This window comes from Corvus moneduloides, chromosome Z (genome assembly GCF_009650955.1).
Source record: "Corvus moneduloides isolate bCorMon1 chromosome Z, bCorMon1.pri, whole genome shotgun sequence".
NCBI classification, from domain to species: domain Eukaryota; kingdom Metazoa; phylum Chordata; class Aves; order Passeriformes; family Corvidae; genus Corvus; species Corvus moneduloides.
Genome location: NC_045511.1, coordinates 35,098,347 through 35,116,284, shown reverse-complemented (window position 1 = coordinate 35,116,284; position 17,938 = coordinate 35,098,347). Strand labels below are relative to the sequence as shown.

General features: G+C 36.6%; 1 protein-coding gene across 7 annotated transcripts in view; it reads right to left on the bottom strand.

Moving 5' to 3' along the window:
* Positions 1–17,938, bottom strand: part of SHC3 (SHC adaptor protein 3) — a 75,929-nt gene that overhangs the window by 34,088 nt on the left and 23,903 nt on the right. For all 7 annotated transcript variants that reach the window (XM_032095967.1, XM_032095963.1, XM_032095965.1 and 4 more), the window contains one exon: positions 7,339–7,409. In XM_032095967.1, the coding sequence (XP_031951858.1) occupies positions 7,339–7,409 (71 nt within the window). The remainder of the gene's footprint in view (positions 1–7,338; positions 7,410–17,938) is intronic.

Here is a 17,938-nt window from a genome sequence, read left to right as displayed (position 1 = left end):
GCTTCTGAGAAAATAGAAAAAAAAAACAGAGACAAAACCCATATTTTTAGAAGTCTGTTTAATAATTGGAATATTTTTTGTTCATTTGCAAAGGCAAATGAGCATGTGCTGTCTGAAGTAGCACAGGGGACATTCCCAACGTCTGAAGACTAAACCAGTATTTGATGGAAGATTGACCATGTCTGGAGGATGGAAGGCTGAAGCAGTAGCTCAGGAGAACGAATCACAGGGTGTGGAGAGGAAGGGGAGGCTAACTCTGCGGCGGAGATGCACCTACTGCCACAAATCCAGAGCACTGTGCAGCAGCACCCCTGAAGGGAATCCCCCACAGAATCTCGTGCAGAGAGACTGAGTGATGCCATTTGTCACCATCCTGACCGAAGTGAAGCCTGTCTTGGTAGGAAGCCTGGAAGAAAACTTTTAAACTTGTGGAATAAGGTGACATCAAGCAGATGTGTCACACAAGCTGATGTCACTCGTAGATCAAGATGACAACTCTTCTTTTTCTTTTTGTCAGCTCCTCATTTTGTTTCTTCAAATGGAGTTTTCTCACATGTAGAAAATCTAAAAGCAGAAAATGAAAGGAAGCTGGCCAAATTAATTTTTGGTTTACTGAATAAACTTTATACACTCAAGTGGTTGGCTTTGGCAACTATTAGGCATAGAATACCACATGTCATTAGATGTGTAGTAGGCAATCTATCTAATGATAGTTATTCCTATGCTCCCGCATCTTCAGTGTGAGATTTCCATTAATCTCCTAAGGGAAACAAATGCACCTCAAAAGACTCTTTTGCTTTTACTGGCAAAGAAACTTTTTATCCATTGGTATGCTCTGTTCTCTGTATTTATAGATGACCTAACCTTTTAAGGAATATTTGAGACAGTTTCTGTACAATTTGTACCTTCTTTCATAACATGCAACTAAGTTTCAGAAAATCCAGTTTCATTCATCAGTAATGGAGCAGTCTACCTGATCTTGATGATTTCTTCCAACACAGTAGTTCTGAACAATGGTCTTACTTTAGGAAATGTAGAGTGAAACTTGTTTATCCTACCAGCACACCTCAGCTATATCTCTAAACTCTGCACGCATACACAGCTTTGATGAACATAAAGTAAGGGCATATAAAACCTTGGTGTTGAATGCACAGCTACAAAACCTTCCTTATAGACAACCCTCCAACTGTCAAGAATATGGTCAATGACACAAAAAAAAAAATCTAAACTGAAATGTACTTTAAGTTTTAGATCTGCTAAGGAGCTCAATCCTTTAATTTCTTTTATGACCACCAGGCTTTTCTCCACTCAGCTGGGTCTCTAGCTATTTATCATAGTCCTGGCCAGAGAAATGGAGAGAGAGAAATTGAAACTGTTTTCTGTTGCTAAATCCGTTGCTAGGATCATAGTAATCTCCAAACTGGGTCCAGCCTCAGATCATTCACTAAAGTATTTTCTCTCTCAAAGAGTAGATATTAGCAGATACTTCAAAGGCAGACACAAGAAACTTTACAAAAGTAAAGTGAAAACATTTAGTCTAACAAATATTTTTCTCTAATGCCTAACTGGCTTCACATCCAAAGCAGGACTTTGGAGACAGGTATCTTACAAAAGCTCTGTATAAGACAGATGATACTTTATAAATATCTGAGCTGTGTTTGCCAAAAAGGACTATTCAGTGTTGATGAACTCTCTGGTGTGACTGGACATGTCATGCGAACAACACACAAATTCCTTATGCCATCGATTCTTTGTGAAATCAAGCTGCTAGGTGTTATTAGCAGAACATGAGAGTGTCTCGGTTTCCAGGTTTCTGGGATTTGTTAGCTTTGTACTGCAGTTTGCATTTAAAACATGTTAAGGCCACTCTGCTTCAGGTCCTGCCTCTGCAGACTCATGTGGAGTCATCATCTTTCTGAAAGTCCAGGATACAGCTATATCCCTAACAGCTTCCCTGACTATTTGGCTTTCAACTTTCCACCTTCCCCATCCCCCAAGAGGCTCTTTGTTTTCTTACAAAGGCAAATGGAGTGGGGGAGATCAATTAATTGCTCCCACTCTGGCTTTGTATTACCATATTATTCCATAATTCCAAATACTAGGTAACAATTTCCACACTAATACTACATTGAAAATGAAAGATTCCAGTCGTAGGCACACAAAACCCTATTTATTCTACCCCATTGCTGTGCTAATAACAGCTTAACTAGCAAATATAAATTATTCTCAAACTACCAGGCACTATAGCTGTCACTGCCCCACTCAGAGGTGTGCTGTATGAACTATAAGGCTGTCTCCATCCACTTTTGAGACTCCTGCTTCCTGGTGAACTGAGCAGCAGCCAGCACCCCATGCTTCCCGCAGCTTTAACTCTGAACTAACTGGGCACACCTCGTCCTGCATACAGCTGTGTATGCAAACTGCAAAAGGTCTATGTGTTCTGCCATCCTCCAAGCACCACCCCACATCCAGAGCTCACATGGAAGAAGGCAGAGAGAAAACACACTCACCTTCAAGCAACACAGCATGTTAAGGAGGATACCAAATACAGAATTCACTGCAGATAACAGATTACCTATCTGCATTCAAAAATCACAGGAGAAACATTCTTCCTTTCAATGTCTTCCACCCTTTTTTCAGTAATGCTTGCTGGCAATTAATTTCTGCAAACAATACAGATACAGGTGAAACAGTACATCAACTGAACTCATTCATATTGTTTAGCATTGGGCACAAATACAGCTCTAAACTTTAGATTTCCACCATCTCGTCTCCAGGGATATTGGCACAAATGAATTTGTTTTAATAATTTTATTAATAAAGTTCAGGCCCCATATTTGGAGCGGAATATTTTTCAAACTGTCCATCCCAATACAGTTAATGGAGACGACTGGGATCAGAGTTTGGATTTGGGTCCACTGCTGATATGAGGCATTTCAGTCCTCTGACCTATTGCTATTAAAACAGCATGCAACATATGTTTTACTCAGCATGGGGAGGTGTGACTTTATGATGCTGCATGCAATAAATTGATGGCACTCAATTAAATGCCAATGAACATGCATCCTTGTAGTTCAGACCTGGATGTACAACAAACAGTGCATGCAACATCGAATTCCAACAAGTGCGTAAGTCACTCATGCTTACAACACAAAAGTGAGGACTCATTATTCTACAGCAGCTTTAACAATACGCATACAAACATTTTACATGAACTGCAAACACTGCACATGTTGCAAAAGAATTTTACCTGATTTTTAACTTATTTTTTTTATAAAAAGCCGAAAGGCACAAAGGGCCTGGCCACAGAAGCTTAAGAGTGGCCCCTTTCTATGACGATGATGGTAGGTTTCGGATGAACTTTAACCACTTGCCACCAGCAGTTAGCTCAGTAGTCTCGTGCTAGTCCTCCTGTTCCTCCACTATGTTGAAAATTAAATGCTTTTGTTTGTCTTGCTGCCCAAGAAAGTCATCTTGACTTCACATGTGTTACAAGAATTATCACTGGGTAATTAAAGATGCAACACGTGGATTTAGCTGGCTTTCATTTATCATTATGTGTAACGGCTGACCGTTGTCTGGCGCATCCATTTATTTGCTCAAGAATTCACATGACATTCATTACAGGAAAGAATAAATGCAATACAAGTGATTAATCTAGTTCCTCTATTTCTCCTGTAGTGAGAGAACATTGTGACTTCAAATGTGGAATGATAAAGGCAAAAAACTGTTAGAAATTGTAAATAACTGTTCATTTTTCCTCAAACTCAAAATTAGGACAGTAATAGCAGTGCAAGGCACCACCAAGGTTACTCAGATCTGATGAAGAGCATGCCAAGTAAAGTGTTTGCTCACTGCTCTCACATGAAGATAAATGTATTACTGTAAGTTTTAACATTTTAATGTACAAAAAGTGAAAAGGCAAAACAAACACAAGTTACAGGATAGGATAGGTAAGACAGCATTAGATGGCACAAGTTGATATTTCACAGGACAGCTATAAGGAAGGAAAGACTGCTGACAAAACTATTTACTCTGGGGCTTTGATGCAGGTCCTGAAATTGAAGCCAAAGTTCTTCATTTGTCAGATACGTCCATGCATGCACGCTGATGTATATACTTTCCTAATGCATTATAACAGCTGTGATTTTCAAAGCCATTCAAATTGTCTACACAACCTTTTCCCATGAATTTCTTATCTCTAATTCACCAGATAAGTGGAAATCTCAGTCCGATTTTTAAGTAATTTCTAAGTGCTCACTCAACAATTTAAGTGCCATTTACAAGCACTAATTCATTTAATCACAGAGTTGTCTGTGACTGGGACTAACAGTTTGTCTAAAATAATACCCAGAGTTTTCAAGCAGAGCCAAAGACTACATGTCTTACCCTCCCATTACTGAGTCTCACAAGCTTTTTCTTCTAGGAATTGATGCTGCTTATTTTACTTTGGGGATTTGTTCATCCTCAAAGCTGACAGAGACATAAAAGGACACGTGCAGTAACTAGAAGGCAGAAAAAAAGCAAATTTAGGATTCCTAATAACTGACTTCCTATGTTTAAGCTCTGCAACATGGAGAAAAAGTAAGGTTGTAAAAGGAGGCAGGGGTAGGCATGTGACACAGTGCTAGAAAGGGAGTAAGTGCTTTGTATGTGTCAAATATGATGTCTACTTATTAGGAAGAAATGCATCCAGGCTTCCACACTAAATCAAGAAACTTGACTCATTTTTTCTGTTTTTTAATCATACTTAGTAAATACTGCATAATGCCAGAAGTTAGAACAAGACAGATCACTTTCTTCTAAGACTGGTCTTGAAAGGTCTTGAAAAAATAACAGATCAAACAGGTGTGATGCATGCAGTAGGATCAATTTATAAAGTTGCGGGTCAGAAAGGGATCGCAGCTGCTGTGACACCTGTTTCTCTGGTTAGAGGAAACAGCACAGAGAAGTTTACACAGAGAAGCTTTTACTGCAGCTGTGGACCGAGGCTCCTTGCCTGATGTAGTCACAGCTAACACTACAGACCGAAGCCTTGGCCACACCACATCAGAAGCCATCAGGCTACCAGGACAGGTTTTTTTACTGCTGGAAAGCTGCAGAGAAGTCAGCAATGGACGTACCTAAAAATACATGTATGATGCAATAGATATAAATGTAACTTTCAGGTGCTTTTATTTTATTTGTAATCAAAGGTCTGCACAGGCCACTTGGTGCCAGCTGTCTTCTTAAGAGGGAATTGGTGCCTGTAATATCAGAACATCAGCCTTATTAATTCAGGACATACCTTGAGGCCTATGTTATGTTTCTTAATACACACCAGAAAGTTAATTAGCATGTGTAAATTTTAGCAATTTCTTAATAATATTTTCTTAATAAACAATAGGCTTGTACATTAAATACTACATGACAAAGCATGTGAGTACTGAAAACCTAGGACATGACAAGGGGATTTCTAGAGCCAGATGAATTAATGAAATGCAGATTAAGATGCTAGGTCCTGATTCAAAAGCTACCTAAAAACCTAAATATCTTAGATCAGGAACTACATTACATAAATGATGAGATTTCATTGTTTCATGGTAAACAGAAAATCATGAATGAAAAATAAAAAAGCAAAACAGGAAGATATGGCTTTCTGCTTGAAAAAAAAATACTTTGCTCTGGATATAATTACAGGAACATGGGATAACAAAATGATTTCATGTAGTGAAATATGCTATAACTTCAACAGAAAAAAAATGTAATGCCAAATTTGTTTCACAGTAAAAGCCAAGAAGATTTTTGGTTTTTTATTGGAGGAACTACAAGGCAAAGATATTTAGTTTGTGTAGACCATATTGCTTCAGATCACCAAATATGCTTATGCATTCATGTCCGAGTAGTGCCTTTAAGCTAGATAATGAGAAAAGTACAACACTATTCCAATGAAAGCATACAGTGAAGGAAACTGTGCAGAAAAATAAAGATTAATTCACTTCCAGATATAGAAAACAAACCAAATAATTATCACAACTGTTTCATAAGCCAGTATCACTGAACTTCCAAGTGGTAAACATAAATGTACCACCTGCATTGGAACTACAAGTCTGCTTTAGATATGAAATAATTTTCAAAGGTCACTGCTGAAATACATCAGAAATGTACATGCTACGTTTTAAAAAGTACAGTAGTAAAATTATCAAATGCCTCCATACTCTGCAATGCTTGAAAAACAGGATTCTGTCATTTACCTGTCCTTTTGCTTCTACGCCTCTCTTCAGTGCAGTATCTTGACAAATTAATGGTTAATTTTTTGTGAGGACTTATATAGTCCAATTCAAAGCTGCTGTATGCAAGTGTAACTCAAAGTCAATGCATATAGACCATATGATTTGCATCCAAGCCTAAAACCAAGTGATTTTTCTCATTTAATAAAATAAATATTTAGCTGTTTATGGCATGATAAATGGTTTATGACAGATTTATTTATAGTCAACTGTAAGACGCCTCAAAGAGGTGAAATTCAAGCACTGTATTCAGTCATATCACTTTATATGTGTTTCTTTGAAAAGTATTTCTTTATCATTTCAAATCCAGAATTCGAAGAAGTGGTCTCCAGTTCCTAGAAGACATCAGTGCTACATTCCTCTGAAATCAATGACTCAGCTTTTCAAGTGAAAATGCCTGCAAAACACCATTCCTATAGTTCTCAGAAAATATTCTTCATAGAAAAAAATGATTCATGGACACTTCTACTTCTTTAGTGTTGTACTTATGTACTGCTCTTACAAAAATACCAGAATGAATTTAAAAGAATTGCCATAGGAATCTAATACAAGCTTATTGTTTCTTACATACAGTTTGAAAAAGAAACATTCTCTGGCTTTGTCTCTGGTATCATCGTGGTGATACATTTTCATTTATATCCTTTGTGCAGATAGTTTGTTATCTGACAACTTTTCATAAGAAATTACTATAAAAACCCATAAAAATAAACTCCAAACCAGCTCCCTAGATTAATTTTGAGATCATAGATTTTAAGCATATTCTAATTCTCCCTGGCTTAAATGTCCTGAAATTGGTACCCAGATAAGTGCCTTACTAGGCATAACAAATGGCAAAAATTTTCTAAAGTAGTTCCTGGCATATCAAAAATCCAAAGAGAAAATATCTTTTAAGTCCTGTTGAAACTGTATTAATACCATGTAAGGGATTTACCTGTAAAAGCAAAATTGAAAAGCGGACTTACTGTATCCAAAAATTCTTTACTGTGTGTTTTGCCATCTTTCTGGCCTTTCCACTCTGGGGACACAATTCAGAAGTTACTTTAAAAAACATAGTTGTACAAAGTCTTACCTTGCAACCTGCATTCTAGTACTGAAGTCAAGAGATCTCATTGACCGTAAGACTTCTATACACCCCAAGTACTGTAAGGAAAAAGAAACAGTTGGAAAATGTATTATAATTGTGCTTGAGTTCTGGGAGAAAATGCAACTAACCATTAAAAGGCAATGTGCAATTATTATTTTTACATTTGATTTATCCTATGTCTAAATTTGCTATTGTATGTCACAGATTTGTTCCATAAACATTTTATTTTATTTGTCACATTTCATTCAACATATAATTTTATTTTTAACCTAGTCACTTTAATACACCCAATTTATAATGTGTTGATGTGCTTTTTTAGTTTTCTTCTGTCTTAATTGATCCATTTTAGATATAATCAAAGTAAAAAATAATCTTAATGAGAAAGGAAGTGCGGTAAAGGAAATTCATCTAGGACAAACTTATTTAACAGGGAGAGAACTAAGTCTCATTAGAACAAAAAAGGCAAATTATAACAGGGAAAGCTGAAAAGAACACCAGCAACCAAATTCCTTAATAAACAGCTCAGGGATAGATGTGATTTAGTATTTTCATTTATTATAGTAGTAAACAGATGAAAAATGCTAATTCAATATACTAATAACCCATGCTGGGAAATGGCTTTAACAGGGTCATTCAAGAAAGGAATGACATGAAGGTTAGCTAATATTAAGACAAGACCAGACTTTTTGACCCAGATTTCTGCCCTGCATCTCTGTGGGAAAAAGGGAGAACCATCATGAAAGATGTTAAAATTCAACAGTATCTATCACTGGGAGTGAGAAAAGCTCAGGTGCATCTTCTAGATTTGCTTCCAAAAGTGGGCATAACTTGCATATGCTAAAGTCTACAGGAGCTAAAGCTCTTATCAGGTATTTGGATAGTGGCTTTGTACACACTGCCTCATGACTGGCATATCCCATGGCAGTGTCTTTGCGTGTAGGTTAAGTATTCAACCATACACTTGACTTTTGACAGTCAAGGGAATTGGGGATGAGTCTTTACATCATGAGCCTAATAATGATGATCATGACGCTATTCTACCATTATGTTTTTATATCAGCTCTTATATCAGTTTTGTATCAGTTTTTCTATATTCACAGCATAATGCAATCTATTTGGGTATGAAAATGGTGCAAAAATCAAGTGAGGCCACAATTTTTGGCTGTTTGAGAATTTTATTTTTGCTGAAAAAGTAATCTTTTAATTAGAGAATTACTGCATCAGTAACTATAATATCTACAATTTCAGAAAATATTTTCCATAGAAGCATGTATGTCATAAACTGTTTACAGGCTGAGGAAATATCTAGTTTGTTTTCACATATTCATTATTATTTCATTTATTTCTATCAAAGGCTATGAAGTCATTACAATACTGAACAAAATTAGCTAGAATATCAACTGACTCTTATTCGTTAAATTGCTCGAACTTACATTATTATAGCACACAGTTTCTGAGAAGGGTTATCTCAAGACTCATTTCCTAGAATATTTTAGAAATCTCCTGCAAATTTATGTTTTCTGAAAGTTTATAAAATGGTAGTGGAAAGTATCTTGTCTAAAGAGACCCTGGCACATGGAGCTTTCAAGTTAAAAATCATACTCTCAAACTGTCATCTATGAGTGCAAAATTAGACAATCCTTGTATCTTATTACAAATAAATTCCTTTTTTTACATCTACTTCTGCCTCAGTACTTAAAACATATTCCTGCTCTGATGACGGGAGTTACGCCATTAACTCTATTTTTAATTATCTCAGAGGGTGATTTGATTTTCTTGGAGATTAAATTCTTTAGCATCACTTGAGATAATCAGCTGAAATCATTTAACTTATGCCAATAAACAGCAATGATCAATGTTTTCCTGTTTTCTTTCCTTGTCATTTTGTTTTAGTCTATGATGCTTTCATAAATTAATTTTGCCAATTATTTATTTCATACAAAATGCTTTTATAATTAAATATGCTGTAAATGGTATGACTATTTAAAGGTATCCCTGTGATTTTTTTTTGTTAAAGAAATTTCATTATTTCATCAACCTGTTAGTTTAGACCTCTCAATACTAAAACACTCTTGGATTGCACTTGTTCCTTCACTTACCTATATTTGCCACAAGTCTTTTAAAGCAAAGTAATTGTACAAGTTTGAGAACCAGGTCCAGCATTTTGGAAGCAAACTCTGGAAGGTATTTTGACAAGTACATGCAGGCGTGCAAATAAATACACAAAAACATGTGCACACAAGTCACTGTCAAAATAAACGGACAAATAAGTAGACAAAAACTCATAAACATACTTAGAAGACGTGCATTCAGACTCCTTTGAGTCATACTACCTCATCTGCATTAACAAAAGTAGAGACAAGATCAGACTGAAGGAAGGTCAGATGGAAAAATTACCCTGTACTTGTTTTTATGTATATCACAGAGACAGCTGAACACAACATAGTAAGGATTGCAGTTTCCTGACTGATCAATGCAAAGATGGCAACTGATTTTCTGGGATAAAAGATGTGAACACTTAATCACCACGGCATGTTTTCAAGTAACGAAATTACTATAAAAATTGACATTCAAAAGGTCCAAAGGCCAACTACAGGGACATATAACTCACCTACTGCTATGCTTCAATTATTCCCCAAGACCAACACTGCTGTCTAAAAATATCCATTTGAAGTACATCCTGACAAGGATCCACAGAAAGAAGACATACAACCAAGATAGCAAGGAAATAAATTATTCATTTATTTCAACAAATAAATACCCTGATTAAAAAGAAATGCTATCTTTTGCTTTAGGCATTCCATGAAACATTTAAAATATAGTTATAAAACAGTGTACTTCTAAAAAAAGCTCCTCTTCACCCAGCACTTAATGTATATTCTAACCAATCAGCTACTGTGCACTGTGAAATTTATGAGCTCCCACTATCATCCTCCCTCTCACTGCTCAGGAACCAAATATATCGAGATGCAGCCCACCTTGAAGTAGGAGGATTTGGGACTACTAGTTCCAAGATTTCTCAGAAAACATTCTGCCTTCTGTTGACTTTCTAATATTTGAATGAGTTTCCAGCTTGTGTACATTGAAAGGTACTATGTCCCAAGGAAAAAGTCTTTCACATGAATGAATACCTTCCCATTCAGAGGTTTTAGATTCATAACTTGTACTTTTCATGCTAAACAGTACCTTGCAGGAAGCAGAGTGCCACATACAGGTGGGACTATGTAGCTCTCATTCCATGTGGTTCCAACATCCTTCCTAGTTACAATTTTGACAGATTAGTGTAAGAGAAGGCTATATGTCCCAGATTTCTGGTTTGTCCCATATGTGAAGACTTCTTCTGTACTCCCTAAAGTACCTGTCTTCCTTATGGCTCAGAAAATTCTTGTTCAGCAACTAAAACTTTTTACTGAAGCCTGTCTAAGAGAGGATATTGAGTTCTCCCAACACTTGTCAGAAACAGACATGAATGCTGGCTGGGTGCATTTGTGTACTTGGAGCCAAGAGGAAAAAAGAAAAAAAGAGAATAGTCATTGTCAGAGAAGCCTTTTGCTCCAGAAATATGAACAACCTTGTTCGGTGCTTCCTAACAAGCTCTTCAAAATACCAAGTTACTGGAAGAAATTCTCCACTGTTGGACCAAGAAGCTAGCAGTAACAACTGCAAGAAATACATTTATAAAAACATAGCAAGACTTATTCTATTATTGCATCAGGATGTAGCTCCATACAACACTGAAGCAGTCCAGCCTACATACACGTCTAGCAGATGAGTGTCTGCCTTGTACATAGCATGAAGATCTACCCATCAGCTACTCTCAAACAAAATAAGAACTCCGAGTCTCTGAATCTGAACTACCAGAGTAGCATTAACTCATCAAAACTGCATGGTTACTCTTAGTAAATTAAGATTTACTGGTTTTAATCTGTGTAACCAGACAACCACCATCAGATCTGAGTGGTTCACTACTCTGCAGCTTGTACCTGCCCAGTACAAGTCATGTAGGAGATAACATGGTTGCATCACCAAACAGACATACACTTGCATTGTTAGACAAAAATTAGCCTGTGCCTTCAAATATTGATGTATCCCAAGTACGCTCTAAGATTACACAGCTGCAGATAATAGCCTGGGGACTCAAAAATTAGATTGTGATTTCTGGAGTTCTGTGTGTTGTATGGAGATACAAGTTTTGAAAACAGATATAAAACACCTTGTCATAAACTGGGCAATTCACTGCAGTTTTCTCACCCATGGGCTTAGGCTGTGCTTTTATTTGTCATGTGCAAAAGAGAAAAAGTGAGCATCTTTTACTTGCCACATCTGGTTCTCTGGTTCTCATGTGTATCTCAAGTCATATGCCTACATTTTCTTTTCTTTTTTCTTTTTTCTTTTTTTTTCTTTTTTCTTTTCTTTCTTTTTTTTTTTTTTTTTTTTTTTTTTTTTTTTTTTTTTTTTTTGAGGGGTGGGGGAATTTGCTTGTTTGGTTTTGTGGGTTTTATTGTTTTACATTTTATTCTCATTAGCCAAAGTGCTAATCCAGAATTACATTATGCCATGGAAGTAAAGGAGTAGTTAGTTAGTACGAATTGACTAGTGCTAGTTAACTATGGCTGAGGACTCCCTTATTTAAAAATAAGAGCTTTTATTTCAGATTCTATTGCTACTACCGCAATATGCATTTATTTATGCATCAAAGTGACAGTTCCTTCTAATTTCAGGTATCACCATCAACAGCTAAAGGAGCTTGTGAAATGTGCACTGAGAGTTCCACAATGTTTCACAATACTTAAAAATTACTTTCAGGTTTGCTATCATATTAAGACTCAAATCCAGATGCACACTAACAAGCAGGCCATAATATAAAAATAGCAACAGCCCAGAACTTGATTTCAAGATAGTAAGCTTGTCCACATGTAACTGTGGATACAGTCAGGATTTTTAATAACCATATTGATGTGTGAAAAGGAGAAGGGGAGGGAAAAAAAAAAACCCCAACCCAAAAACAGCCTCAGCCAAAAGCAGCCCAAGGCATAGCCAGAGACTGCGAGATTGACAAGTATTTTATAAAATGAATTTTTCTCTTTAGCAAATTAATATGAAACTCAATCCTCCAATCCCTTTGATATCATGTCAGATGAAATTCCCAGCTTAACTGAATTTACAAAACCCACTTTCTAAACCACTGAAGTAGGGAAAAAAACACCCACAAAATTTTTTTTTTAAAAACTTTAAAAAAAATTTTAACCAAATTTTAAAAGATAATTTAAAAAAGAGGGACAAGCCTAAGAAGGGACTGCAATCAGAAAGTGTTCCCTTTAATAAAATAAATTAAATTAAAGAAAAATAGTAAGTGCCACAATGCTTTCTAGTTTTTTAATTGTGCTTTACATGAACATTTATTACCCTGAATACCTTACTAGCTTGACTGAGACATGCACCACAAAATTACTTAACTCTGCTAATCAGCAAGACATGGGTACAAAAAGAGAAGATAGCTTACCAAAACATACATTTCCTTCTTTACTTCATAGGGAGATCATAGTGTAGTTATATGTATTTTATTTATATGATTTGATTGAATCAACACTTGAAACCTTTTAAATATAGAGGTACTGCATTCATACTGAAGAAAAGTACATGTAAAGGCCCCTTATAATATGCTAGTAATTAACCCAAGGATGCTCAGCTACCCAACTAGGACATAATCTGGGAATCTGATCAATCTTTCTGGACTCAATGATTAGCAAGACCTGCATTCTAACGTGCAAAAACCTTTTTTCTTTGTTTTTGTGGGCTTCGTTTGTTTCTTGGGTTTTTGGGGCTTTGCTTCTTTGTTTTGTGGGGTTTTGCTTCTTTGTTTTCTTTTTTACTTTAAGAGCTTCCCATTGCTAAGAGGGTGCTGTCAAATGTCAGAGAAACCTTTACCTGGCAGGTGGACAACCATTGTCCTACCATTATCACAGCAAACATTTCACCCAAACTCTGGCATCACAGAAGTCTGCGGGATACCCTCTCACTTCAGGTGTTGCTGAAAATGCAAAGTCTTTGATGGGCAGAAGAGGCAGCCTTTGAAAATGCTGGCTCCCATCAGCTGAGCAGATAGCAGTGTTGTTAGGAGAAGGTCCTACATGCACAAAACCATTCAGTTTTATGCTAGTTTACCTAGACACTTCCAGTAGAAGAATGGAATGGAAAATTTGTTCTGTGACATTTCTAATGTAGACTAAGTTATAATATTAGAAAAAGCTGTGGGCAGAACCAAGACTAGATATTCAGAGAGAAATAAATTTGTATAAGCAGTAGTCAGAGAGTTTTAAGTCAGATGCTAGAGATTTCAGTTTCTCTAAAAAGTTTGAATAGTTTGGAATATAAATGGTATTTGTCTTTAAATTCTCTGCTTAACTATCACCTAACACCATATTAAAATATTAGCTAACATGGGTGTTACTCTCCCAACCATGCCATAGCCTCCTGCCCTTCCCTCCCCTTGGGGCAAGACGTATCTTCAGACACATATGCAGGTCTCTGGGGGCACCTGATGACTGTGCTCTACCAGTACATGCCAATGCCCTCAGTCTGTACCTCTGCCCCGTGCTTTCCTGCTATATGCAAAACAGCATACCTGGTTGTGGAAGCAGCAATCCTGCATGAAAGAAACACTGGCAGCCTTGTTCTGAATGAGGAAAAGGCCCTATATTTAGACACTGTCAGAATCCGGCACCAAAAATGTGTCATAAACATATGCTGCCATGAAAAACAGAAAGGCTCTCTTCCGTGCTTTCATACTTTTGCAGTTGGTAATTTTTATACCAGTAATCATGTACAGAGCTTTACAGTGAATCAATATTTCCCCCAAAGATTTTTTTCTCATTAAAGAATTCATGTTCCAATCAAGACAGAAAACTCTAAGTAAGGATTGATTGAGTAGAAACGGAACAGAAAATCTTCTTTGGGGTTCAACTACAGATAAGCCTCAACCGTTCAGTGTAAATTTATCATCACAAAAATCCTCCCTGAGACAACTAAACCAACAGAGCTTTCACACTAGCAGAAATGATGATGGATATGACAATCAATTGCATTCCTCTTGAAAACAGGTGGTTCGCTTCTATAGCAGTGGATGAGAGAACACAGTTCTCCCAAGAATACCTCCAACTCTGGCCAACACCTTCCTATTTCCTCTTGCACAGTAACTGGTTTCTACAGCAAAAAACCAGGTTATATGTCTCAATATATTCAAATTAACAATTCTTAAGTGGCAAATAATAGCCAACACTTTCTATGAATTGTCTTACCCTATGAAAGCATACTGGCAGCATCTCACAATCAACTCAACAGTAAGGATTCAGAATCCCTTAAAAAAGGCAAATGATTCAGCTAGGAAAAGAAGAAGGTATTTTATCTTATCTTGAAAAGCAATTTAGTAAGTCAACTCTGAGGTCTCATTCTTGCTAGTGAGGGGAAAGACATAACCGAGAAACAAATTTTGTGTCTGACTATTTTCTAATCTCCATCTCAAATGGGGTTGAAAACAAAACATCTTCAAATAAAATACTTTTTTCTTATTTCTTACTTGCAGGTGAGTGAAACAAGATTGCCAACATCATGCCAAAAAATATTTCTGTAGTAGACATGTTAAACAAATGAGGCCTTCATAAGATTTCAGAAAAATCCCATATTGGTAGTTTTGCATGAACAATATTTCTTATGTTCTTATCTTACAGATAACTGTTCTTGCATGCAAAACCTCAGAAATGTTAGAATCAGAAGTTCACACACTGGACAGTGACTTATTCTATTATTTTAAATGTAAACACATTTGGTATTAAGCCTCAATTTTTTGTATGGGCCAAAAATTTCCTTTAAAAAAGCACTATATTTGAGGGAAAAAACCCACAAGTTTTAGTTCTATACTTTTTAGGTTTAATTTTAAAAATACATAATAACAGTGAATGCAATTATTGCAGTTTGAACCACTTAGATTATGCACTGCAGTAGCATAGATGAATTGCTTCATTTTCACAGCTGCATACTTTAATTCAGTGAACACTTTCCAGACTCTATTGCTGCTACCTTGAATATCCACTAAGATATACTTCCCTTTAAAGCACCATGCAGATTAGTTCCAGCAGCTTATGTTCTGCATCAGAATTCCTTTAACACAAACACAAAAAAGCTTCTGCAGCCAAAACAATATGCTTCAATAGTTGGAAATCATATTAGACATTTGAAACTGTAAATATGGACACTGTAAATATATCTAACTATTAAAGAACTTGTTCTTCCTCAGTCATTAGAGAGTAAGAGAGTCATTAGGAAGTAGAACTTCCTGATGATGAGTATCACTAAAGCACAGACTCAGAAGATGGACGATCTAACAGGTGCTTTTCCACTACGCCAAATACAAACCCATGTTAAGTATCTGAAATGCATATACTGTTCTGCTTTCTAAACTGTGCATTTGGAGGTGTGATGTAGGAAGGACCTGTCACTGTTAAAACTGAAAATCCAAAACATGCAGGGAGGGAGAGGGAGTACTTTTTTATATGAATGCCACACATACCTCTTGTCTTCATCACAAGAGTTCAGCAATTAAACCAGATCTTTTTTCTGAGTCTTTATCAATATTTAACTCTCCTATGCTGAAGCCATAGTTTCTTGTGTTCTTAGTAAGAGTCCCCAAAAGATGACTTCCACTGTGCAGAAAAAAGGGATAAGGGGAGAGATTTCCAAGGCTGGATTTAAATAATGAAAAATCTCTAGAAGGTATCCTTGCAGCATAAAGGCTATGAAGAACCAGAGCAGCTCTGGGAGGCTGGGGGTACCACCAGGCCCTTAATGGCCCCAAGCAGGCTCACTTGAGACCCCTTTTTACTGCCACTCCCAAAACTTCCAAGGCCAGGGTCATCTCAGAATCGGCACCTGCAGCTTCCAGCCTTTGCCCAATACCAGGCAGCCCTGCCTTTCCATCTTTTCCATCTTTTCTTTCCTTGCCAGAAATAAATATATTGCAAGAGAGCATTCATACAATGTTTCTAGTTACTTAGTGCTTGATGCTTACTTTTTCTACACAATTAATTTACAAAAAAAAAGTTAGTAAAAGTGAATAACATGGTAGCATCTGCATTCAACATGTGGTGACAAAACATGGGCCCTACAGTTGGTGACAAAAACAGTGTTTCTAAAACATTCCAATTCCTTGGGAAGTTACAGGTGATTCTAAAATGTCCTGTGGTTCATGAAAGCAATTCATCTATAAAAAAAGAGACAATACTGCTTCTTTTAATTACTTTATCACAGATAAACAGTGTCAAACGTCAGTCAGGAAGGATGTTGCTGCCCCATAAGACATGCTCTCTCTTGTGTAATTCCTAAATTAGTAAGAGCTAAAAATAGAAATAAAGGCATCTTAGTACAACAACATATCCAAAGGATGGAAATGATGCTGAATAAGCTAAGACAACATCTTAAGATAAACCTCTCTCTTTTGGTCTGGTCCTTGTTATTTAAGGTATTTGTTCAACTTATGTCTCTAATTTCAGGATTTATTCTCAGGTAAAAAAAAAGATAAAAATACTTGTATCAGTAAATCCAATGTGATGATGCTGTACCAAAAAAACAACCTAGATAGCTTTTTATGTTTACCTCACATTATTTTCTTTGTGTCACTCTACACCCTGTCTACTTTTATTTTTTATGGTTCTGGTTGCCATTTCTGTCTAATTTCAAATCTGTTTTTTTCAATCTTTAGACTTTTAGCTGTGACTTGGATTGTCTGATTCAGCCTTTTGAGACTGAAATCTTACCTGGCCCTATGAAAATTTGTTTGAAAAACCTAGGGGAATATCTAGCTTATTAAACAAACATTCTAGATTATCCTTACTGAATTGCACCTAGTCCCTCCAGAAAACAAGGGATTACTGGAAATTGTGCTTGCACTGAGTCCCATCATTATTCCTATCACAACACAAATGGACAGGCTCTGCCTCAGATCTGACCTGACTGCAGCTGACAAAGGTCGAGCTGCATTACATTTTGTCATAAATATATAGCATCAAATGAAATTAATATTGCATGACTATGCAGAATTGCAGAGAAGCAATACTGAACCCCTCCCTCTACAAAATTTATTTCATTGCATGGGGCAGTAAATCACCTTGAAAGAGCATTAGCAGCTGGGAAGGCTGGTTGTCTCTGACACTACACCAAAGCAGATCTGAGCTTTTTCTCATTGTAAACAAGAAAATTTAATATTGATACTTTGTGCATTCACTTGAACTTTCAGCTATAAATGAAGCCAGGCTGGAGCACAAGTATAGCTTTGTGTTAGTGGAGACAAGATTTCTCTTCGGCTAGGGGAGAAAGAAGCACCCCACCACTGGGACGAAGGAGAGCCTTGTCTCCAGCAGCAAAGAAGGGCATGGGTTTTCCTGAAGATCTTGATTCATCTGTGTGTTTTCTTTATGTTCGTAGTGGCAAATATTTACATTGGGCACATGATATTCTTACTGTAAACATTGTTGGAAGGCGAGTAAAAAAATCAACCATCCAATTCCCAAGGAAAAACAGAGCAGGAATTCTG